Genomic DNA, 24,865 nt, shown 5'->3' on the forward strand with positions numbered 1-24,865 from the left:
CTAACTGGTATGTGAATAGCTGTTATATGACTAGCTGGTATATGATCAACTGGTATGAGACTAGCAGGTACATGACTAGTTGGTATATGACTAGTTGGTATATGACTAGCTGGTATTTGACTAGCTGGTATATGAATAGCAGGTATGTGACTAGCAGTTATGTGACTAGCAGGTATATGACTATCTGGTAGATAACTAGCTGGTATTTGACTAGCAGGTATGTGACTAGCTCTTAGGTAACTAGCAGTTATGTGACTAGCAGTTATGTGACTAGCTGGTAGATGACTAGCTGGTACATGACTAGCTGGTATTTGACTAGCAGGTATGTGACTAGCTGGTAGATGACTAGCAGGTATGTGACTAGCTGGTAGATGACTAGCAGGTATATGATCAACTGGTATGAGACTAGCAGGTACATGACTAGATGGTATGTGACTAGCTGGTATTTGACTAGCTGGTATATGAATAGCAGGTATGTGACTAGCAGTTATGTGACTAGCAGGTATATGACTATCTGGTAGATAACTAGCTGGTATTTGACTAGCAGGTATGTGACTAGCTGGTAGGTGACTAGCAGGTATGTGACTAGCTGGTAGATGACTAGCAGGTATATGACTATCTGGTAGATAACTAGCTGGTATTTGACTAGCAGTTATGTGACTAGCAGGTATATGACTATCTGGTAGATAACTAGCTGGTATATGACTAGCAGTTATGTGACTAGCAGGTATATGACTAGCTGGTAGATGACTAGCTGGTATTTGACTAGCTGGTAGATGACTAGCAGCTATGTGACTAGCTGGTAGCTGACTGGCTGGTATATGATCAACTGGTATGAGACTAGCAGGTACATGACTAGCTGGTAGGTGACTAGCAGGTATGTGACTAGCTGGTAGATGACTAGCAGGTATATGACTATCTGGTAGATAACTAGCTGGTATTTGACTAGCAGTTATGTGACTAGCAGGTATATGACTATCTGGTAGATAACTAGCTGGTATATGACTAGCAGTTATGTGACTAGCTGGTAGATGACTAGCTGGTAGATGACTAGCTGGTATTTGACTAGCTGGTAGATGACTAGCAGCTATGTGACTAGCTGGTAGCTGACTGGCTGGTATATGATCAACTGGTATGAGACTAGCAGGTACATGACTAGATGGTATGTGACTAGCAGGTATGTGACTAGCTGGTAGATGACTAGCAGGTATGTGACTAGCTGGTATTTGACTAGCAGGTACATGACTAGCTGGTATTTGACTAGCAGGTATGTGACTAGCTGGTAGATGACTAGCTGGTATGTGACTAGCTGGTAGATGACTAGCAGGTGTAAGACTAGCTGGTGGATGACTAGCAGGTAGATGACTGGCAGGTGTGTGACTAGCAGGTATGTGACTAGCTGGTAGATGACTAGCTGGTAGGTGACTAGCAGTTATGTGACTAGCTGGTAGATGACTGGCAGGTGTGTGACTAGCAGGTGTGTGACTAGCTGGTAGATGACTAGCTGGTAGGTGACTAGCAGTTATGTGACTAGCTGGTAGATGACTGGCAGGTATGTGACTAGCTGGTAGGTGACTAGCAGGTGTGTGACTAGCTGGTAGATGACTAGCTGGTATATGACTAGCTGGTAGATGACTGGCAGGTGTGTGACTAGCTGGTAGATGACTAGCAGGTGTGTGACTAGCTGGTAGATGACTGGCAGGTATGTGACTAGCTGGTAGATGACTAGCAGGTGTGTGACTAGCTGGTAGATGACTGGCAGGTATGTGACTAGCTGGTAGGTGACTAGCAGGTGTGTGACTAGCTGGTAGGTGACTGGCAGGTGTGTGACTAGCTGGTAGATGACTAGCAGGTGTGTGACTAGCTGGTAGATGACTAGCAGGTGTGTGACTAGCTGGTAGGTGACTAGCAGGTGTGTGACTAGCTGGTAGATGACTGGCAGGTATTTGACTAGCCGGTATATCAAATCAAATCAAAGTGTATTTGTCACGTGCTCTGAATACAACAGGTAGACCTTAGAGTGAAATGCTTACTTACAGGCTCTAACCAATGGTGCGGGGGAAAAAAGGTGTGTGTGTGTGTGTGTGTGTGTGTGTGTGTGTGTGTGTGTGTGTGTGTGTGTGTGTGTGTGTGTGTGTGTGTGTGTGTGTGTGTGTGTGTGGGTGGGTGGGTGGGTGGGTGGGTGGGTGGGTGGGTGGGTAGGTAGGTAGGTAGGTAGGTAGGTAGGTAAAGAAATAAAACAACAGTAAAAAGACATTTGAAAAAAGAGTAGCAAGGCTACATACAGACACCTGTTAGTCAGGCTTATTGAGGTGGTATGTACATGTAGGTATCGTTAAAGTGACTATGCATATATGATGAACAGAGAGTAGCAGAAGTGTAAAAAGAGGGGGTGGTGGGTGGTGGGACACAATGCAGAGAGCCCGGTTAGCCAATGTGCGGGAGCACTGGTTGGTTGGGCCAATTTAGGTAGTATGTACATGAATGTATAGTTAAAGTGACTATGCATATATGATAAACAGAGAGTAGCAGCAGAGTAAAAGAGGGGTTGGGGGGGCACACAATACAAATAGTCCCGGTAGCCATTTGATTACCTGTTCAGGAGTCTTATGGCTTGGGGGTAAAAACTGTTGAGAAGCCTTTTTGTCCTAGACTTGGCACTCCGGTACCGCTTGCCATGGGGTAGTAGAGAGAACAGTCTATGACTGGGGTGGCTGGAGTCTTTGACAATTTTTAGGGCCTTCCTCTGACACCGCCTGGTATAGAGGTCCTGGATGGCAGGAAGCTTAGCCCCAGTGATGTACTGGGCCATACACATTACCCTCTGAAGTGCCTTGCTATCAGAGGCAGAGCAAATGCTGTACCAGGTAGTGATGCAACCGGTCAGAATGCTCTCGATGTTGCAGCTGTAGAACCTTTTGAGGATCTCAGGACCCATGACAAATCTTTTTAGTTTCCTGAGGGGGAATAGGCTTTGTCGTGCCCTCTTCACGACTGTCTTGGTGTGTTTGGACCAATCTAGTTTGTTGTTGATGTGGACACCAAGGAATTTGAAGCTCTCAACCTGCTCCACTACAGCCCTGTCGATGAGAATGGGGACGTGCTCGGTGCTCCTTTTTCTGTAGTCCACAATCATCTCCTTAGTCTTGGTTACGTTGAGGGATAGGTTGTTATTCTGGCACCACCCGGCCAGGTCTCTGACCTCCTCCCTAAAGGCTATGACTAGCTGAGGATGACTATATGGTGTGTGACTAGCAGGTATGTGACTAGCTGGTATGTGACTAGCTGGTATGTGACTAGCAGGTATGTGACTATCTGGTTTATGACCAACTGATATATGACTAGCAGGATTGTGACTTGCTGGCATTTAACTATCTTATATCTGACTAGCTGGTGTGTGAGTAGCTGATATGTGACTATCTGGTGAGTGGATAGCTGATATTTGACTATCTGGTGAGTGGCTAGCTGATATTTGACTATCTGGTGAGTGGCTATTGGGTATGTGACTAGCTGTTATATGACTATCTGGTATGTGAACCATCTGTTCATCTGAATATATTGGCTTTTGAAAAATGACACGTTAAAGATCTATGTCTTTCATTCACACCTCCCCAAAGACCTTTTTCATTTATTTCATGTTAACACAATTTTTACCCTGTGTGTTTTCTGACCAACCGGTGACAGCCATTCATATCACACTCCTATCTGCTGTTATGGATGACACATGTTCTTCCTTCATGAAAACACCATGTGGGATTCTTTATGCCCCAGCGACAGGCCAGACCAGACATTTCCTCGTAGCGCCTAAAGGATCCCAAATGAGTCCATCGAAACAATTACAACAGGTATGAGCCTAAAGAGAGCTGTTGAGTTAGAGGTTCGATTTTTTTATCACTCAGTCAGACACACATGTGCTGCTCTGAATGTTTTTTCTCCCACAGCATGGAAAAACATTGGACGGATAACATGCCTTTTAAAAGAAATGTCCAGCAGGAAAGTATTTTCAAAAATGTCTTTCAGAACTAGAAATGCTTTTTCAATGTGTGTAATCTCTTTAGATGCAGAGGGGCTGTAGTGGCCTACAGTGCTGTTGTACAGATTCAAACAGTCACTGCAGCAATTGCAATATTACAGTCCTGATCCTCTATTCAAAAGGCTGCAGATGCAGCTGTCATTAAGAAACCAGTGCTTGCCTGGTGTTTAGCATAGAGCTAAAGCTTGCATGTACAGTACTCAGCAACTGGGCTTGTTGTAGAATAGGGCAACCACCTAGTCTTCATGTACAGTACTCAGCAACTGGGCTTATTGTAGAATAGGGCAACCACCTAGTCTTCATGTACAGTACTCAGCAACTGGGCTTATTGTAGAATAGGGCAACCACCTAGTCTTCATGTACAGTACTCAGCAACTGGGCTTATTGTAGAATAGGGCAACCACCTAGTCTTCATATACAGTACTCAGCAACTGGGCTTATTGTAGAATAGGGCAACCACCTAGTCTTCATGTACAGTACTCAGAAACTGGGCTTATTGTAGAATAGGGCAACCACCTAGTCTTCATGTACAGTACTCAGCAACTGGCCTTATTGTAGAATAGGGCAACCACCTAGTCTTCATGTACAGTACTCAGCAACTGGCCTTATTGTAGAATAGGGCAACCACCTAGTCTTCAAAGACATCAGAATGTTCACAGCTCTTTTGGAATCTCTTCTGTCTCTTTACAGGTTCTTCCTCAGTCTAATCCCTAAAAAATACATCATAGCAGAAGCTACTGCTGGGCCTCTCCATCCATTAAGGCCTCCATCATCTGTGTGTTCTGGAGTGTTGACTGTCAGACAGTGTGAAGCCAGCTTAAAAAATGGAATGTGTTGGAATACAGTGAGTTCCAGAAGTATTGGGACAGTGATTTGTGTTGTTGTTTTGGCTCTGTACATCAGCACTTTGGATTTCAAATGATACAAAGACTATGAGGTTAAAGTGCAGACTGACAGCTTTAATGTGGGGGTATTTTCATCCATATCGGGTGAGCCGTTTAGAAATGACATTTTATGGGACCAAATGTATAGGGACAAATTCACTTATACAGTATGTGAATTAAAGTAGTAAAAAGTTAAGTATTTGGTCCCATATTCATAGAAATGACTACATCGAGCTTGTGATTCTACAAGTTGGATGCGTTTGCTGTTTGTTTTCGTTGTGTTTTAGATTATTTTGTGCCCAATATATAAATGAATGGTAAATAATGTATTGTGTCACTTTGGAATCACTTTTATCGTGAATAAGAATAGAATATGTTTCTTAACACTTCTACATTAATGTGGATGCTGCTATGATTACAGATAATCCTGAATGAATCGTGAATAATGATGAATGAGAAAGTTACAGAGGCATAAATATCATACCCCCCCCTAAAAAAAATGCTAACTCCCCTGTTATTGTAATGGTGAGAGGTTAGCATTTCTTTGGGGGTTTGATATGTGTGCGTATGTAACTTTCTCACTCATCACTATTCACGATTCTTTCAGCATTATCCGTAATCATGGTGAAGCTCAACAGTAACATCTCAGCACATTTTATACATTTGTGGATGGAGGAGCCTAACAGTAGCTTCTACTACGATATATCATTTCATATCATGTATTTTATATATAATATCATTTCAAATCCGAAGTGCTGGCATACAGAGCAAAAAAATCTAATGTGTCGTTGTATTTCAAACTACTTCATGACATGCTGCTGTAAGCCCTACTACAATATAAACTGTCAGGGATATGTCTACTATCAAGCGTTTGGATTTGTTTTACCAAAGATCCTTTAACAGTAACAGATTGTAAAGCATCTGTTGAGGTGCAGTGAGTTTCACACCTCCTGCGAAAACACCCATCTTAATGGCAGCCAAATTACAAACACATCTTTTTATCACTCCACTGAGCTGCCTAAAAGGTGGAAAAGCATCTCACTGCTGCGAATCACTCTTTAATGGTGACATTCAGCAAAGGCCAATAAAATATGATAGTCTGAACAGAGAGATCTAATAAGCAGAGCATATTCACTACACACTCACTCTGCATGCAGGTTCTCTGGTGTTCAGCTGATAAGTCTCAAATGGAAGTTATACAGGGCAGACAGAAGCTTGTGAAAGTATTCACCCCTTTGGCATTTATCCTATTTTGTTGCCTAACAACCTGGAATTAAAATGGATTTTGGGGGGGGTTGTATCATTTGATTTACACAACATGCCTACCACTTTGAAGATGCAAAATATTTTTTGGTGTGAAACAAACACGAAATAAGACAATAAAACAGAACTTAACTTGAGTGTGCATAACTACTCAACCCCCCAAAAAAAAAAGCCAATACTTTGTAGAGCCGACTTTTGTAGCAATTACAGCTGCAAGTCTCTTGGGGTGTGTCTCTATAAGCTTGGCACATCTAGCCACTGGGATTTTTGCCCATTCAGCTCCTTCAAGTTGGATGAGTTCCGCTTGTGTACAGCAATCTTTAAGTCATACCACAGATTCTCAATTGGATTGAGGTCTGGGCTTTGACTAGGCCATTCCAAGACATTTACATTTTCCCCCTTAAACCACTGAAGTGTTGCTTTAGCAGTACGCTTAGGGTCATTGTCCTGCTGGAAGGTGACCCTCCATCCCAGTCTCAAATCTCCAGAAGACTGAAACAGGTTTCCCTCAAGAATTTCCCTGTATTTAGCACTATCCATCATTCCTTCAATTCTGACCAGTTTCCCAGTCCCTGCCGATGAAAAACATTCCCACATCATGATACTGCCTCTACCATGCTTCACTGTGGGGATGGTGTTCCCAGGGTGATGAGAGGTGTTGGGTTTGCGCCAGATATAGCGTTTTCCTTGATGGCCAAGAAGCTCAATTTGAGTCTCGTCTGAGTACCTTCTTCCATATGTTTGGGGAGTCTCCCACATGCCTTTGGCGAACACCAATTTTTTTCTTTAAGCAATGGCTTTTTATGGCCACTCTTCCGTAAAGCCCAGCTCTGTGGAGTGTACAACTTAAGGTGGTCCTATAGACAGATACTCCAATCTCCGCTGTGGAGCTTTGCAGCTCCTTCAGGGTTACTTTTGGTATTTTTGTTGCCTCTCTGATTGCCCTCCTTGCCTGGTTTCTAGGTTTTGGTGGGCGGCCCTCTCTTGGCAGGTTTGTTGTGGTGACATGTTCTTTCCATTTTTTAATAATGGATTTAATGGTGCTCAGTGGGATGTTAAAAGTTACTGATATTTTTTTACCACTTTAAAAAAAAAAATTTAACTAGTTATTTTTTTAAATTTCACATCACCAATTTGGACTATTTTGTGTTTGTCCATTACATGAAATCCAAATAAAAATCTATTTAAATTACAGGCTGTAATGCAACAAAATAGGAGAAATGCCAAGTGGATGAATACTTTTGCAAGGCACTGTGCATACACCAACAACAATGTAGCCTACTTTTTATATGTATTCCCATCATAGCATACAAGTATATTTACGCGGTCTCTATGGAAGCACAACAGCATGCACTTTTTTGAAAGACATCTGTTAGTTAATTAACGTGACCAAAAAGGCACAGAACATCCATGTCACTGTGGTCAGTCTCTAGGAGAGCATGGTGAGTGAATACAGGTGAATGACGTCATCTCCTCTCAAGTTCAGAACCTCTGTGAGTCACTCAACGGGTGGAGCAGAACCAGAGACCCGTGGATTGAATTAGTCCAAACTAAATATAACCCAAACCCATATAGACTGATGAAAACAAGCTATAATACATTATACTCACACAGCCCGCATCCTGTGTTTTGGAGGGCTGCTATGTAATATCCTGTTGGCTCAGGGCTGCTGCAGATTGTCCACACCTGGTCTTTTCCAAGACATTGAGAACACTAAAGCCCTCATTCACATATTTCCATTGTATACTGCATATTTGTGTGACATTGTATTCAATTACATAGTGGGAAAGGTTGATTTTATGCACAGGAGCCTTGGGCTGCTATAACGCACAATCAATCTCAATAAAACAAAATGATCACAGAATTGATACAGGATTACGAATAACAAAACACAAGGGTTAATCCCAGCACTAGTTATTTCTTAACCTGCCTCATTATATGGTTAGTAAAATGTGCTGCTGGATGGTTGGCTATTTGGTCTGGAAGTTAACGAGATGGAAAATGCCAATTATGCTTTTGCAAAGTATCAGGTTAACAAAGGCTGTACATTATTATTTTTCATACCTTTTTGAAAGAACATACTGACCGTAACGTGAGTAAATTAAGATAGTTGCTTAGCGAATCTCCATATTTGGTGAGGAACTAACGTATTTTGATATTCTAACGCTTGCAGAGTTTGAATCGGAGGTTCCGGGGCATTAGATACTGGAGGATAAAGATACTGGGGCAGGTTGCCCTAAAATAAAAACATTTGCATAGCAACAACACAGGACAACTTACCTGTATAAACACATGTACCTTCAGGTACCAAGTTCTCATATGAGCTAAAGTTAGAGGGCTAGTGTTATACATTGTAAAGGTAAATCAATAATTAGAGTCCCATATGAAACACTTTGGTTCCTAACCTGTCACATTTATTTTTGTCTGAAAACAACCATTAGAATTGCCACTGGCACCAAGAGTAACAATCTGTAGATAAATGCTGGTACTCATGGATAGGCATATGATGACTTCTAGTGGACAAACATGATTCTGCATGTTGCTCTTATATTTTGTATTTGTTTTCACCGTAGCTATTGATGAAGCAGACAGACATCAAGACGAAGCAGCTGCTTTACAAGTGGGATGATCTGTTGAGCGCTACATCCCGAGGGGTTCGTGTTGAGTGTATGGAGATTGTGACAGCCGGTTAAATGGCGTCCCTTGAGTAGGTAAGAACAAGATGTGTGTCAGGAGAAGTGCAGTATTATCATAAGGAGACGTATACTTGGAATACAGAGGATGAATGGGGGAAAAAGAGAGCGAGAGAGAGAGGGAGAAAGAGGGTGAGTTTGAGTCAGTTAAAAATGGTGGGAAAAGTGATATTAGTGTGCAAAGCTGTCATCAAGGCAAAGGGTGGCTACTTTAAAGAATCTCAAATATAAAATATATATTAATTTGTTTAACACTTTTTTTGTTAGTACATGATTCCATATGTGTTATTTCATAGTGTTAATGTCTTCACTGTTATTCTACAATGTAAATAGTAAAAATAAAGAAAAACCCTGGAATGAGTAGGTGTGTCCAAACTTGACTGGTACTGCATGTTTCAGTAAAATTAGATTTTTGGCAATTATAGCAATGGATATCAACTGTCCTGCAGAGATGGAATGTAAGTCGCAGAAAATAGGTTGGGGTGGCAGCTGCAGAGAGGTGTTTGGGTGAGTGAGACTTGACATCAGGAGAGTTGCAGGATGTGTTAAGTGGTGGTGTCCCATCCTTTCAGGTTGTTGGCCTAAAGTAGGACTTAATAGATTAAATAATGGAGTAGGGTTGTGTTTATGTTTTTTTTTTTTTGTGAAGGATGTGTTTGATGGTATGGTCTATATATTTTTTAAAGCAAAGTATAAGCAGGTGGCGGTAATGCAGTCTAGCAGGTGGCGGTAATGCAACATTTATTGGATGCCAACCGCCGTTAAACTTAATCGAAGAAGAAGAACAGTGTTACGTCAGACTGTTCTTGTCCCTTGTTGGTTCCTGCAGTTAACCCACGTTACGGCACATGTGCGCGTCAAAAGCGATGTGACGCAGGCAATATTGCAGGCCAGCTATAAACACAGATTAAAACGATTGAGTTTACCAACGTATTTTATAGATTTATGCATGCAAGAAGGGGATATTTCTTCAAGGTATATATTTAAGGTAAAACTTCTGAAGTTACGATTGTCAGAGCTAATCAACTAAGGAAAATCCTCCACCTAGAAGCTAGCTAACGTTAGCAGTAGTTGCAGTACCTCTCACTTGTTAGCTAACAAAGTAAACGTTCCGTTCTGTAGCCCGTTATGTAATGAGGCAGACAGCTATATAGTTTGACATTTTTATCATAATTGGGCGTAACAAATGACAGACATACGAACTAATTTATAAGATATTCATAATTGTGTGTTCAAATAATTAGCAAGCTATGCGTTTAGTTAATTTATTCCGTTTTCTTTTGCAGTTTTACAAGTGGACCACAGAAGAGAGAGGCCCAACAGGATGGCCAGTGTAAGTCAACACACACACTTAACATGTTTTTTTTATTTTTTTTAATCGTGTGTGTGAACTAATGGGGACGTCCATTCTCTGTTCCCCAGGTGCTCTGTAGTAGAGCCAGGCTGGTGACATACCTGCCAGGGCTTCACGTACTTGTCCGGCGGATCGCTGGACCCAACCAGAGAACATTCTCTGGTGCTGGATCCTCTGGCTCTGATGAGCCTCGATTAGCCGTCACACCCCCTGACCTTGGTAAGCACAGACCTCTAATCACAATGATGCTACTGTACTTGCCTGAACGTGAACATCATACACCAACTGTCTGTTATTCAGAAGGAAAGTTAATCAGTTCAATATTTGGGTCAACTTCTTGAAAAACATTTATTTTCAGTTCCCAGTGTTTTAGAAAGTGTTATATTATGTCTCATTGTTTTTTGTTTACATCAGGTCACAGGACAGTGTGGCCTGATGAGAACATGGGTCCGTTCGGGCCTCAGGACCAGCGCTTCCAGCTGCCAGGTAACGCAGGCTTCGACTGCCACCTGGAGGGCACAGCAAAACAGAAAATTAAAGGCCCAGTCCACCAGACAGTGCCCGATGTACTGTCTGCCCTCTCCAGCAGCGAGAGGTATGAGTTCCTCCTGGCTCATGTTGTCGGAGAGTTCCAAGTAAGTAAGGTTTGGAATGACAATTGACACACATTTCGTCTATGGCTGTGACAATGCCATTTTCCATGGCAAAAATGAAAACAAGAAGCAAGACAAAAATCTTTGGTCCTATTAAAAACCTGCTGTATGTAAACTATTGTGTGCTATAGCTTGAAAAATAAGTAAATGAGACTCTGGATGACAACATAATGATGTTTGTTTCCAACATCAGGGCTGTTATTCTGAAGAATTTAAATCCACTTCGTGTTTTGTTTCCTTGCCAAAACATGAACATGCATCCAATACTGGTATTGTCCTGGCCCTATTTTGTTCTCGTGTGTGGAAGTAGGCCTAATGGTGATCTGCAATGATTTTTTTTTAAATTGCCTATGCCAGTTTTTTTTAAATTTTTTTTACGTATAATAAATTACTGTGTGTTTATTTAATGAAAATGAAAATAAAATATTGTATCATTGATTTCCCTCAGCCTATTTTGTCCATTGAAATGCTCAGTTTGATCGTGTGGGCGTTAGGACTGGGTGTAATATCGAATTAATTCCAACCTATGTTTTTGCGCAATATTCCATATGGCTGTATCACAGAATAAAGTGTTTTGGTATTTTGTGGTTTTATGAACTTTAATGTCTGCTTGTTTTCATATAGTTTTTTTGGTCTAGTCTAGTTCGCTCCTTCTGTGCTATGTGCACCTTCCCATTTACACCAGAGATCTCTATATAATAAACGAGATGCTCATGTCTCCGCCCTCGCAATGGGAGTCATTGTCCCAAAGGCGGGAAGGCAGACGACCAAGCTTAGGTTCAAAATAAGCACATAGAATAGCGTTGGACTTATTTTGGCGAGAGTGAAGCCTCTTTCTCCCATGCCCCTCCCCTTACCACTCACAACAACAAAGATGAGCGGTCACTTCATCCTCGCTATTTGAGGTTTGGTCCAACAGAATCTTGTCATATAGACACCGAAACACACAGACATTAGTTTAGTGTAATAGAGGAGAAGTTAACCTATCAAACTGTTTCAACTCACATTTTGGAGCAGAGCAGACACTTTTAAAACAGATGTACCAATTAATGTTCATTCTGGAAAAAAGGAATGCTCAGTTTGTTGTGTGCATTACGATACCACGTATCGTTAGCAGCATTTTAGTCAAAGATTTCTCTACTAGCTATTTAGTATTGTGTTTTATAAAAATGCAATAAGCATAAACCCTTTTAAAAATGTGTTAATGTTTTTATTTTTCTTGAGTTGGCAACTCGTTCGGAGACACAAGGTAGGCCAGTTGATTCCAACATCTGAACAAAGTGGACAGGCTACCATGCTGTTCAAACAGTTGGAGATGGACAGAAGGTTGTGTTCATAACAGTTGGTAGCTGAATTCAGAGCTTGTGAAATTATACCTAGGTCTAAGTTGACTAAATATTAGCTGGCTACTCACTAGCACATGGGCTTGTGCTTGAGAGATTGTTTGTGAGACCAGTGTTCATTTTTCTATCATGCCTGCTACGTTATAAGTGATTGTGCATGGTTCTGGTTCTGGTAAAAATGTTAACAAAAGGGGCTTTTTATAGACGGACCTGAAAGCCAGATCAGTGATTATTGTAACAACAAAAAACGGGTACAACTAGTTATGCATTTGACCATTAATTGTACAACGAAGCTTATTTAGAGAGACAAAATATTTTAAATCTAGATATTGTGAATCGCCCCCAAGTTAGAAAATAATTGAGATATTCGTTTTAGGCCATATCGCCCAGCCCTAGTGGGCATTAGGTAATACATTTGAAGATATTTACTGAGACAGCTCTGATTATCTGATAGGATTGTCTAGAGCCCACCCCTTACCCAGATGAACAGTCATCTGTCTATTATAATCAGATCAGATTGATGTCATGATCTGGGAAACAAACTCCATGCCATCTACTGAACAGGCTGAAATTCCAGGCATTTCTTTTCAAATGGCTCTTACGCAAAAAGGGCATTATCGTAATTTTCACAATTTCAGAGTGTTATTTTGACCTCCATAGTGTGGAAATATAAAAAGGAAAGATCACATTTTTAACTGCACTGCCCATTTAAATATATATTTTTGCTACAACTCTGTTTCCTCTGTGCATGTAAAGTCATTGTAAAGTCATTGTATAGTCACTGTATAGTCACTGTATAGTCACTGTATAGTCACTGTATAGTCATTGTAAAGTCATTGTATAGTCATTGTAAAGTCATTGTAAAGTCATTGTATAGTCACTGTATAGTCACTGTATAGTCACTGTATAGTCATTGTAAAGTCATTGTATAGTCATTGTAAAGTCATTGTAAAGTCACTGTATAGTCATTGTATAGTCATTGTAAAGTCACTGTAAAGTCACTGTAAAGTCATTGTAAAGTCATTGTAAAGTCACTGTAAAGTCATTGTAAAGTCATTGTATAGTCATTGTAAAGTCATTGTAAAGTCACTGTATAGTCATTGTATAGTCATTGTAAAGTCATTGTATAGTCATTGTATAGTCATTGTAAAGTCATTGTATAGTCATTGTATAGTCATTGTATAGTCATTGTAAAGTCATTGTATAGTCATTGTATAGTCATTGTATAGTCATTGTATAGTCATTGTAAAGTCATTGTAAAGTTACTGTATAGTCACTGTAAAGTCACTGTATAGTCATTGTATAGTCATTGTAAAGTCACTGTATAGTCATTGTAAAGTCATTGTAAAGTCATTGTATAGTCATTGTATAGTCATTGTAAAGTCACTGTAAAGTCATTGTAAAGTCATTGTAAAGTCATTGTATAGTCACTGTAAAGTCATTGTATAGTCATTGTAAAGTCATTGTAAAGTCATTGTATAGTCATTGTATAGTCATTGTAAAGTCACTGTAAAGTCACTGTAAAGTCATTGTAAAGTCATTGTAAAGTCACTGTAAAGTCATTGTAAAGTCATTGTAAAGTCATTGTAAAGTCATTGTAAAGTCATTGTATAGTCATTGTAAAGTCATTGTAAAGTCACTGTAAAGTCATTGTATAGTCATTGTAAAGTCACTGTAAAGTCATTGTATAGTCATTGTAAAGTCACTGTAAAGTCACTGTAAAGTCATTGTATAGTCATTGTAAAGTCATTGTAAAGTCATTGTAAAGTCATTGTAAAGTCATTGTAAAGTCACTGTAAAGTCATTGTATAGTCATTGTAAAGTCATTGTATAGTCATTGTATAGTCATTGTATAGTCATTGTAAAGTCATTGTAAAGTCATTGTATAGTCATTGTATAGTCATTGTATAGTCATTGTAAAGTCATTGTAAAGTCATTGTATAGTCATTGTAAAGTCATTGTATAGTCATTGTATAGTCATTGTATAGTCATTGTAAAGTCACTGTAAAGTCACTGTAAAGTCATTGTATAGTCATTGTAAAGTCATTGTATAGTCACTGTATAGTCACTGTATAGTCACTGTATAGTCACTGTATAGTCACTGTAAAGTCATTGTATAGTCATTGTAAAGTCACTGTAAAGTCACTGTATAGTCATTGTATAGTCATTGTAAAGTCATTGTATAGTCACTGTATAGTCACTGTATAGTCACTGTATAGTCACTGTAAAGTCACTGTATAGTCACTGTATAGTCATTGTATAGTCATTGTAAAGTCATTGTAAAGTCATTGTATAGTCATTGTATACCTCTTTTGTTCGCATGGATAAGATAATGAGGCATGTGTATATTATCCGGTAAAAAATGTTCAGGGATGTTTTGGTTTTCTGAGCAACATCCCCTGATTGGTTTGTTTGTTCTTAGGGGAAAGAGGCCACTCCCCCAGAACAAACGGTCAACAGAACAGAACAGTACTTTGAGAACTCCAATGTGGAGTGTGCCATACAGCCCTGCCCTGAGCTGCTGAAGAAAGGTACATTTCTGTTTTCCTTAGACCAATCAGAAATAGGCCTACTATTTGAAGCACAAACTCCGAAGATGCTACACACATTTTCTGGCACATGCTTTCCAACTTGTTGTTATACTGTCTCTAGTTTGTGTAAACTGTATTTAAACTTAAAATGGGGAATGTGTAGGGAAAAGAGGTGGAAGTGGTTACTACATGTTGTTGTGAAATTGATATTCTACATGTGTCCAGTAGAGGGGGCTGGAATACTGAAGGAATGTTGATCCATGCTTGTTCTGAACGAACTTTTGATTGTGCTTGTTCTCCCCATGTGTTTACAGAGTTTGAGTCAATGTTCCCTGAGGCCCCTAACAACATCATGACGGTTGTCACAGTGACCCAGAAGACGCAGAATGACATGACAGCGTGGTGTGAGGCAGTGGACAAAGAGAGGGAGTTGATGCTAGATGAAGTAAGTTTGGGTCTCAATCCACACTGGGTAGTTGTACCCAGAGCTATATATATATATATATATATATATATATATATATATATATATATATATCCCCTTCCCCTTTTTCCACATTTTGTTAGGTTACTGCCTTGTTCTAAAATGGATAAGATACAAATGTTTTCTCATCAATCTACACACAATACCCCATAATGACAAAGCGAAAACAGAAATACCTTATTTATATAGGTATTCAGACCCTTTGCTATGAGACTCAAAATTGAGCTGCATCCTGTTTCCATTAATCATCCTTGATCTACAACTTGATTGGAGTCCACCTGTGGTAAATTCAATTGATTGGACATGATTTGGAAAGGCACACACCTGTCTATATAAAGGTCCCACAGTTGACAGTGCATGTCAGAGCAAAAACCAAGCCATGAGGTCAAAGGAATTGTCCATAGAGCTCCGAGACAGGATTGTGTCGAGGCACAGATTTGGGGAGGGTACCAAAAAATGTCTGCAGCATTGAAGGTCCCCAAGAACACAGTGGCCTCCATCCTTCTTAAATGGAAGACGTTTGGAACCACCAAGACTCTTCCTAGAGCTGGCTGCCCGGCCAAACTGAGCTATTGGAGGAGAAGGGCATTTGTCAAGGAGGTGACCAAGATGGTCACTCTGAAAGAGCTCCAGAGTTCCTCTGTGGAGATGGGAGATCCTTCCAGAAGGTCAACCATCTCTGCAGCAAGAAGACTCAATGCTGTAATCGCTGCCAAAGGTGCTTTAACAAAGTACAGAGTAAAGGGTCAGAATAGTTATGTAAAAGTTATATTTCTGTTTGTTTTTTTACTTGTTTTTGCCTTGTCATTATGGAGTATTGTGTGTAGATTAATGAGGGGAAAAAACTACTGAATCCTTTTTAGAATAACGCTGTAACGTAACATTTGGAAAAAGTCAAGGGGTCTGAATACTTAACGTGTGTGTGTGTGCGTGTGTGTGTGTGCGTGTGTGTGTGTGCGAATATAACCAAAAACATTGTATAATATACCTCCTCCGTCTCCTGCAATTTGAAAAAAACTCATTTGAATTGAATAATATCCCAACAATTCTAAACTTGAACTGTTCACTCTTACGGTAATCTCTATCCAACAATGTCACCAAGCAACACATAGAACCCCCATAATGCTCTGTGGCACAATCCCAATACAACACACTAGGTTCATCCTATGATTGGATGGACTACATTTCAGTTCATACTGCAAAACCTTTGATTGGTTGGAGGTCGTCCTCCAGAAGTGGTCATAATTAACATGTATGTCTATGGTAGAGGGTGAGGCCTACCACCCTCCTAGGTTTTATATTAAAGTCAATGTCACCAGAGGAGGACAGAAGCTAGCTGTCCTTCGTTTACACCATGGTGCTACCCCAGACAGTGCTGTAGAAGTTACTGTAGACCTTCATTGCAAAACAGTGTATTTTAATCAATCATTTGGTGACATATGAATATATTTAGTATAGTTTTATCTAAAAAGGATCATTTATTTTTTAATGTTTCACTATTTTTATGAAATTTCACTGGGGAGGATGGTCCTCCACTTTCTCCACTGATACAGTGCCTTGCGAAAGTATTCGGCCCCCTTGAACTTTGCGACCTTTTGCCACATTTCAGGCTTCAAACATAAAGATATAAACTGTATTTTTTTTGTGAAGAATCAACAACAAGTGGGACACAATCATGAAGTGGAACGACATTTATTGGATATTTCAAACTTTTTTAACAAATCAAAAACTGAAAAATTGGGCGTGTAAAATTATTCAGCCCCTTTACTGTCAGTGCAGCAAACTCTCCAGAAGTTCAGTGAGGATCTCTGAATGATCCAATGTTGACCTAAATGACTAATGATGATAAATACAATCCACCTGTGTGTAATCAAGTCTCCGTATAAATGCACCTGCACTGTGATAGTCTCAGAGGTCCGTTAAAAGAGCGGAGAGCATCATGAAGAACAAGGAACACACCAGGCAGGTCCAAGATACTGTTGTGAAGAAGTTTAAAGCCGGATTTGGATACAAAAAGATTTCCCAAGCTTTAAACATCCCAAGGAGCACTGTAGAAGCGATAATATTGAAATGGAAGGAGTATCAGACCACTGCAAATCTACCAAGACCTGGCCGTCCCTCTAAACTTTCAGCTCATACAAGGAGAAGACTGATCAGAGATGCAGCCAAGAGGCCCATGATCACTCTGGATGAACTGCAGAGATCTACAGCTGAGGTGGGAGACTCTGTCCATAGGACAACAATCAGTCGTATATTGCACAAATCTGGCCTTTATGGAAGAGTGGCAAGAAGAAAGCCATTTCTTAAAGATATCCATTTAAAAGTGTCGTTTAAAGTTTGCCACAAGCCACCTGGGAGACACACCAAACATGTGGAAGAAGGTGCTCTGGTCAGATGAAACCAAAATGGAACTTTTTGGCAACAATGCAAAACGTTATGTTTGGCGTAAAAGCAACACAGCTCATCACCATGAACACACCATCCCCACTGTCAAACATGGTGGTGGCAGCATCATGGTTTGGGCCTGCTTTTCTTCAGCAGGGACAGGGAAGATGGTTAAAAGGGAAGATGGATGGAGCCAAATACAGGACCATTCTGGAAGAAAACCTGATGGAGTCTGCAAAAGACCTGAGACTGGGACAGAGATTTGTCTTCCAACAAGACAATGATCCAAAACATAAAGCAAAATCTACAATGGAATGGTTCAAAAATAAACATATCCAGGTGTTAGAATGGCCAAGTCAAAGTCCAGACCTGAATCCAATCGAGAATCTGTGGAAAGAACTGAAAACTGCTGTTCACAAATGCTCTCCATCCAACCTCACTGAGCTCAAGCTGTTTTGCAAGGAGGAATGGGAAAAATTTCAGTCTCTCGATGTGCAAAACTGATAGAGACATACCCCAAGCGACTTACAGCTGTAATCGCAGCAAAAGGTGGCGCTACAAAGTATTAACTTAAGGGGGCTGAATAATTTTGCACGCCCAATTTTTCAGTTTTTGATTTGTTAAAAAAGTTTGAAATATCCAATAAATGTCATTCCACTTCATGATTGTGTCCCACTTGTTGTTGATTCTTCACAAAAAAATATAGTTTTATACCTTTATGTTTGAAGCCTGAAATGTGGCAAAAGGTCGCAAAGTTCAAGGGGGCAGAATACTTTCGCAAGGCACTGTATGTACAGTTCCAGTCAAAAGTTTAGACACACGTACTCATTCAAGGCTTTTTATTTATTTGTACTATTTTCTACATTGTAGAACAATAGTCAAGACATCAAAACTATGAAATTACAGATATGGAATCATGTAGCAACCAAAAAAGTGTTAAACAAATCAAAATGTATTTTAGATTCTTCAAAGTAGCCACCCTTTGCCTTGATGACAGCTTTGCATACTCTTGGCATTCTCTTAACCCGCTTCACCTGGAATGCTTTTCCAACAGTCTTGAAGGAGTTCCCACATATCCTGAGCACTTGTTGGCTGCTTTTCCTTCACTCTGCGGTCCAACTCATCCCAAACCATCTCAATTGGGTTGAGGTTGGGTGATTGTGGAGGCCAGGTCATCTGATGCAGCACATCACTCTCCATGGTCAAATAGCCTTTACACAGCCTGGAAGTGTGTTGGGTCATTGTCCTGTTGAAAAACAAATGATAGTTCCACTAAGCGCAAACCAGATGGGATGGAATATCGCTGCAGAATGCTGTGGTAGCCATGCTGGTTAAGTGTGCCTTGAATTCTAAATAAATCACCGACAGTGTCACCAGCAAAGCATCCCCACACCATGACTCCTCCTCCATGCTTCACGGTGGGAACCACACATGTGGAGATCATCCGTTCACCTACTCTGCGTCTCAAAGACACTGCGGTCTGAAACCAAAATTCCAAATTTGGACTCATCAGACCAAAGGACAGATTTACACTGGTCTAATGTCCATTGCACATTGCTGTTTCTTGGCCCAAGCAAGTCTCTTCTTATTGGTGTCCTTAGTAGTGGTTTCTTTGCAGCAATTTGACCATAAAGGCCTGATTCATGCAGTCTCCTCTGAACAGTTGATGTTGAGATGTATCTCTTACTTGAACTCTGAAGCATTTATTTGGGCTGGTAACTCAAATCAAATCAAATGTATTTATATAGCCCTTCGTACATCAGCTGATATCTCAAAGTGCTGTACAGAAACCCAGCCTAAAACCCCAAACAGCAAGCAATGCAGGTGTAGAAGCACGGTGGCTAGGAAAAACTCCCTAGAAAGGCCAAAACCTAGGAAGAAACCTAGAGAGGAACCAGGCTATGTGGGGTGGCCAGTCCTCTTCTGGCTGTGCCGGGTGGAGATTATAACAGAACATGGCCAAGATGTTCAAATGTTCATAAATGACCAGCATGGTCGAATAATAATAAGGCAGAACAGTTGAAACTGGAGCAGCAGCACAGTCAGGTGGAAGTTGAAACTGGAGCAGCAGCATGGCCAGGTGGACTGGGGACAGCAAGGAGTCATCATGTCAGGTAGTCCTGGGGCATGGTCCTAGGGCTCAGGTCAGTTGAAACTGGAACAGCAGCATGGCCAGCATAACTCTAATGAACTATCTTCTGTATACCGCCCCTACCTTGTAACAACACAACTGATTGGCTCAAATGCATTAAGAAGGAAAGAAAATCCACAAATTAACTTTTAACAAGGCACACCTGTTAATTGAAATTCCAGGTGACTATCTCATGAAGCTGGTTGAGAGAATGCCAAGAATGTGCAAAGCTGTCATCAAGGCAAAGGGTGGCTACTTTGAAGAATCTCAATTATCAAATATATTTGTATTTGTTTAACACTTTTTTGGTTACTACATGATTCCATATGTGTTATTTCATAGTTTTAATGTCTTCACTATTATTCTACAATGTAGAAAATAGTACAAATAAAAACCCTTGAATGAGTAGCATTTTCCAAACTTCTCGAGTGGCGCAGATGTCTAAGACACGGCATTCCAGTGCAAGAGGCGTCACTGCAGTACCTGGTTCGAATCCAGGCTGCATCATTGGGAGTCCAATAGGGCGGCGCACAATTGGCCCAGCGTTGCCCGGGTTTGGCCGGGGTAGGCCGTCATTGTAAATAAGAATTTGTTCTTAACTGACTTGCCTGGTTAAATAAAATTAAAAATGTGTGCGCGTGCTTACACATTGTGCTGTTTTTTTCCTAAACCTATGAAGATGTCCAGTGAACTCCTATATTCCATTTGTTGTCCCTACAACACAGTAAAGACTTGGATTTATATTATCCCGGATGCTAATCAATAAAAATGTCTGTTAAATTCGCTGCTCTGTAATGCTTGTTTACAGAACCACTGAAGACCATTCTGACACTTTTACTGCCTGAAGTAGTATGGAGTTATGATTTGCTAGTCAATGGCTAACATGTATGTTTTAGCACTATCTTTGTTAACCTGTAAGGAATTGAAAGGATTGAACTATACTCTCTAACTCAATGCCTCTTAAAGTATTAGCAAGTACGTAGTTGTTGTAAATTAGCTGCAGAATGAGTGTCAACTTTAATTGTCTCCCCCCCGACTAAGACCAAGACTGCACTGGTAATACGATAATGGGATTGTGCATTACTTATTTCTGATCCCAGCATTAAGTAGTCTGAGTGTGTGAGAGGGTAGAGCATGTAAGAGCAGGACTTGTTTTTGACTGTTATTCACCGTCTGGTTAACATGCCCATGGCTGAGAATCGGTCTAATTGTGCTGCTTACCCCCTTGACTGCACTCATTTATTAGACACTGACACGTACCCCCCCCCCCGTCCCAGCAATTGGCCACATCTCTACAACAGCACTTGTTGCGTGTGTACAGAGTTAAGAGTGTACTGTAAGCTCAGTCCACAGCTAGCTTGAAATGTCGCCGATAGAGCTATCAAATTAGATGTTTCGATAGCTCAAACGGCTGGTACGTTGTCAAGGAGGGTCACGTGTGTTGAGATCAGAGGATAACGGGTTGGAGCCCAGTATGGGGACAGGAAGCTATACTGTTAGCAGCACATCTGTTTCACGTGTGTGTGGGTTTTTTTTTCTCCCCAATTTCGTGGTACAGTCTTGTCTCATCGCTGCAACTCCCGTACGGACTCGGGAGAGGCGAAGTTCGAGAGCCATGCGTCCTCCGAAACACAACAGCCGCTCTGCTTCTTGACACAATGCGTCCAACCCGGAAGCCAGCCGCACCAATGTGTCGGCTGGTGACCTGGTAAGCGTGCACTGCTGGCGACCTGGTCGACATGCACTGCGCCCGGCCCGCCACAGGAGTCGCTAGTGCGCGATGAGACAAGGATATCCCTGCCGGCCAAACCCTCCCTAACCCGGATGACACTGGGCCAAATGTGCGCAGCCCAATTCTATTAGAGACCGTTTGCTCTGTTCTGTGAAGGGAGTAGTACACAGCGTTGTACGAGATCTTCTGTTTCTTGGCAATTTATTGCATGGAATATCCTTCATTTCTCAAAACAAGAATAGACTGACGAGTTTCAGAAGAAAGTTCTTTGTTTCTGGCCATTTTGAGCCTGTAATCGAACCCACAAATTCTGATGCTCCTGATACTCAACTAGTCTAAAGAAGGCCAGTTTTATTGCTTCTTTAATCAGAACAACAGTTTTCAGCTGTGCTAACATAATTTCAAAAGGGTTTTCTAATGATCAATTAGCCTATTAAAATGATAAACTTGGATTAGCTAACACAATGTGGGATTGGAACACAGGAGTGATGGTTGCTGATAATGGGCCTCTGTACGCCTATGTAGATATTCCATTAAAAAATCTGCCGTTTCTAGCTACAATAGTCATTTACAACATTAACAATGTCTACACTGTATTTCTGATAAATTTGATGTTATTTTAATGGACCAAAAAATGTGTTTTTCTTTCAAAAACAAGGACATTTCTAAGTGACCCCAAACTTTTGAACAGTAGTGTACATTCAGACTGTTTGACACTTTCTCACATGTTTGTAACGAACATGAAAATGAAATCAATTGTCTTAAGATAAGTTTTGCATTGTTCTCTTGTTGCAGTTTGTTGCTGGTGCCAAAGAGATCTGTTATGCCCTGAGGACAGAAGGCTTCTGGGCTGACTTCATCGACCCATCGTCAGGCATGGCGGTAAGACAACTCATAGCTGCTCAAGGATTAGCACTATGCTACAGAAATAGCTGTCTCATAACAAACAGTACATACAGTTGTGACACAGTGATGGCAATTGTGTGGTCTTCTTGCCAATTGAAATGGATTATAATTGTTAAACTAAAGTCTTTCAAACATAAACAAGCAGTATTCAGATCTTTCCCTTAATGTCTTCTGTCTCTCTTCCAGTTCTTTGGGTCGTACACCAACAACACACTGTTCGAGACCGACGAGCGGTACTGTAACCTGGGCTTCAGCATCGAGGACCTGGGCTGCTGCAAAGTCATCCGCCACACCTTGTGGGGAACACATGTTTTTGTGGGGACCGTTTTCACCAACGCACCTCCCGATAGCCATATCATGAAGAAGCTGCAAGGGAACTTAACCTGAATGATGGGAGAGTGTCTGGCATGTGGTTGCTATTATACCTTGATGTGTCATGGCTCTACACAGGCCTCAACTACTGTTTGGAGAGTTTGTTGTTCACATTTCTATAGAAACCCTCAAAATAGTACTATGGTGAAATATCCACACACATGGTCCCTGAGGGAATTACCATTAGAGTATATGTATTTTTTTGTGTCTATGTGCCAGACAGTGTTTTTTGCCCTTCGGTGTGTTGTGGTTGAAGGCCTGATTTTGAAAAGGGTCTCTCTTGCAAAATAGATTTTTATCTCAGAGACTTAACTGTAGAAATAAAGGTTATATTGAATGTGAAATAGAAAGTGGTTAAAGGTGGGTTGACTCTGTCCAGTTAGTAGAATAAGTCATGTAGTTAGATATAAAGGTGGGTTGACTCTGTCCAGTTAGTAGAATAAGTCATGTAGTTAGATATAAAGGTGGGTTGACTCTGTCCAGTTAGTAGAATAAGTCATGTAGTTAGATATAAAGGTGAGTTGACTCTGTCCAGTTAGTAGAATAAGTCATGTAGTTAGATATAAAGGTGGGTTGACTCTGTCCAGTTAGTAGAATAAGTCAGTTGAGAATAAGTCATGTAGTTAGATATAAAGGTGGGTTGACTCTGTCCAGTTAGTAGAATAAGTCATGTAGTTAGATATAAAGGTGGGTTGACTCTGTCCAGTTAGTAGAATAAGTCATGTAGTTAGATATAAAGGTGGGTTGACTCTGTCCAGTTAGTAGAATAAGTCATGTAGTTAGATATAAAGGTGGGTTGACTCTGTCCAGTTAGTAGAATAAGTCATGTAGTTAGATATAAAGGTGGGTTGACTCTGTCCAGTTAGTAGAATAAGTCATGTAGTTAGATATAAAGGTGGGTTGACTCTGTCCAGTTAGTAGAATAAGTCATGTAGTTAGATATAAAGGTGGGTTGACTCTGTCCAGTTAGTAGAATAAGTCATGTAGTTAGATATAAAGGTGGGTTGACTCTGTCCAGCTAGTAGAATAAGTCATGTAGTTAGATATAAAGGTGGGTTGACTCTGTCCAGTTAGTAGAATAAGTCATGTAGTTAGATATAAAGCTGGGTTGACTCTGTCCAGCTAGTAGAATAAGTCATGTAGTTAGATATAAAGCTGGTTTGACTCTGTCCAGTTAGTAGAATAAGTCATGTAGTTAGATATAAAGGTGGGTTGACTCTGTCCAGTTAGTAGAATAAGTCATGTAGTTAGATATAAAGGTGGGTTGACTCTGTCCAGTTAGTAGAATAAGTCATGTAGTTAGATATAAAGGTGGGTTGACTCTGTCCAGTTAGTAGAATAAGTCATGTGGTTAGATATAAAGACAATAAGTCATGTAGTTAGATATAAAGACAGTAAGTCATGTAGTTAGATATAAAGACAACATGGGGGATCTGCTGCTGCACCTGACTTGGGTTGATCACCTGCCATTTTTTATCAGAAGATAAAGGTTTACTTTTCTGATGTCATGAGATGAATCTCAAGAGCTCTTATTTGATCTATGTTACCTTCAGAATAGAGACCTCGTGTCTTGTTCACAGGTCCTGAGATCCAGTTAACCCTCAAATCCTTGAATATTGTGCTCGTGACAGTAATCAGTGCACTTGGGTCTGAAAGAGACAGGTATTGTCTCGCTCTACAAAATCAGCTGTTTTAGAAATGGGTCTGTGATTCTTGAGGCTGCTTTTATCCAGAAGTTCACACGTGAAATGCAATAAACGGAATAATCTTGTCAATGTGGTCAAGGAAAGAGGTTATTGTTGATTAACTAACCTTCATAGTACTAATACATTGATATATACTGAACAAAAATATAAACGCAACATGTAAAGTGTTGGTTTCATGAGCTGAAATAAAAGCACACAAAAAATGTATTCTATATGCACAAAAAGCTTATGTGTTGTGAAGGGAGGGATATAAAACAAAAATTATAAAATTTAGATTGTAATTATTTGTCATCATGACCCACAGCTCTCATTCACTGTAAGAGGCACGTGTTGAATTTGATAAGCTGAAATGAGCACCTGTCGGTTCAGGCTGTTTTCCTGGAAGGTGTCAGTAG

General features: G+C 40.5%; 1 protein-coding gene across 4 annotated transcripts; it reads left to right on the plus strand.

The window, feature by feature from the left end:
- Positions 1 to 9,690: 9,690 nt before the first annotated feature.
- On the plus strand, positions 9,691 to 24,539 carry LOC112225632 (cobalamin trafficking protein CblD). Of its 4 annotated transcripts, none has more exons than XM_042306658.1 (9): positions 9,691 to 9,861; positions 10,160 to 10,206; positions 10,296 to 10,446; positions 10,642 to 10,862; positions 14,646 to 14,754; positions 15,069 to 15,199; positions 22,282 to 22,368; positions 22,579 to 23,332; positions 23,400 to 24,539. In XM_042306658.1, the coding sequence occupies exons 2-8, from the start codon at positions 10,198 to 10,200 to the stop codon at positions 22,777 to 22,779; spliced, it is 909 nt and encodes a 302-aa protein (XP_042162592.1). In that variant the 5' UTR covers positions 9,691 to 9,861; positions 10,160 to 10,197; the 3' UTR covers positions 22,780 to 23,332; positions 23,400 to 24,539. The 4 variants fall into 4 exon arrangements, with proteins under 4 accessions (XP_042162592.1, XP_042162593.1, XP_024245521.1 ...); XM_042306659.1 differs by having other exon boundaries at positions 22,579 to 23,280; XM_024389753.2 differs by having other exon boundaries at positions 22,579 to 23,228.
- The last annotated feature ends 326 nt before the right edge of the window (positions 24,540 to 24,865 follow it).

The sequence above is a fragment of the Oncorhynchus tshawytscha genome, linkage group LG26, assembly GCF_018296145.1.
Source record: "Oncorhynchus tshawytscha isolate Ot180627B linkage group LG26, Otsh_v2.0, whole genome shotgun sequence".
NCBI classification, from domain to species: domain Eukaryota; kingdom Metazoa; phylum Chordata; class Actinopteri; order Salmoniformes; family Salmonidae; genus Oncorhynchus; species Oncorhynchus tshawytscha.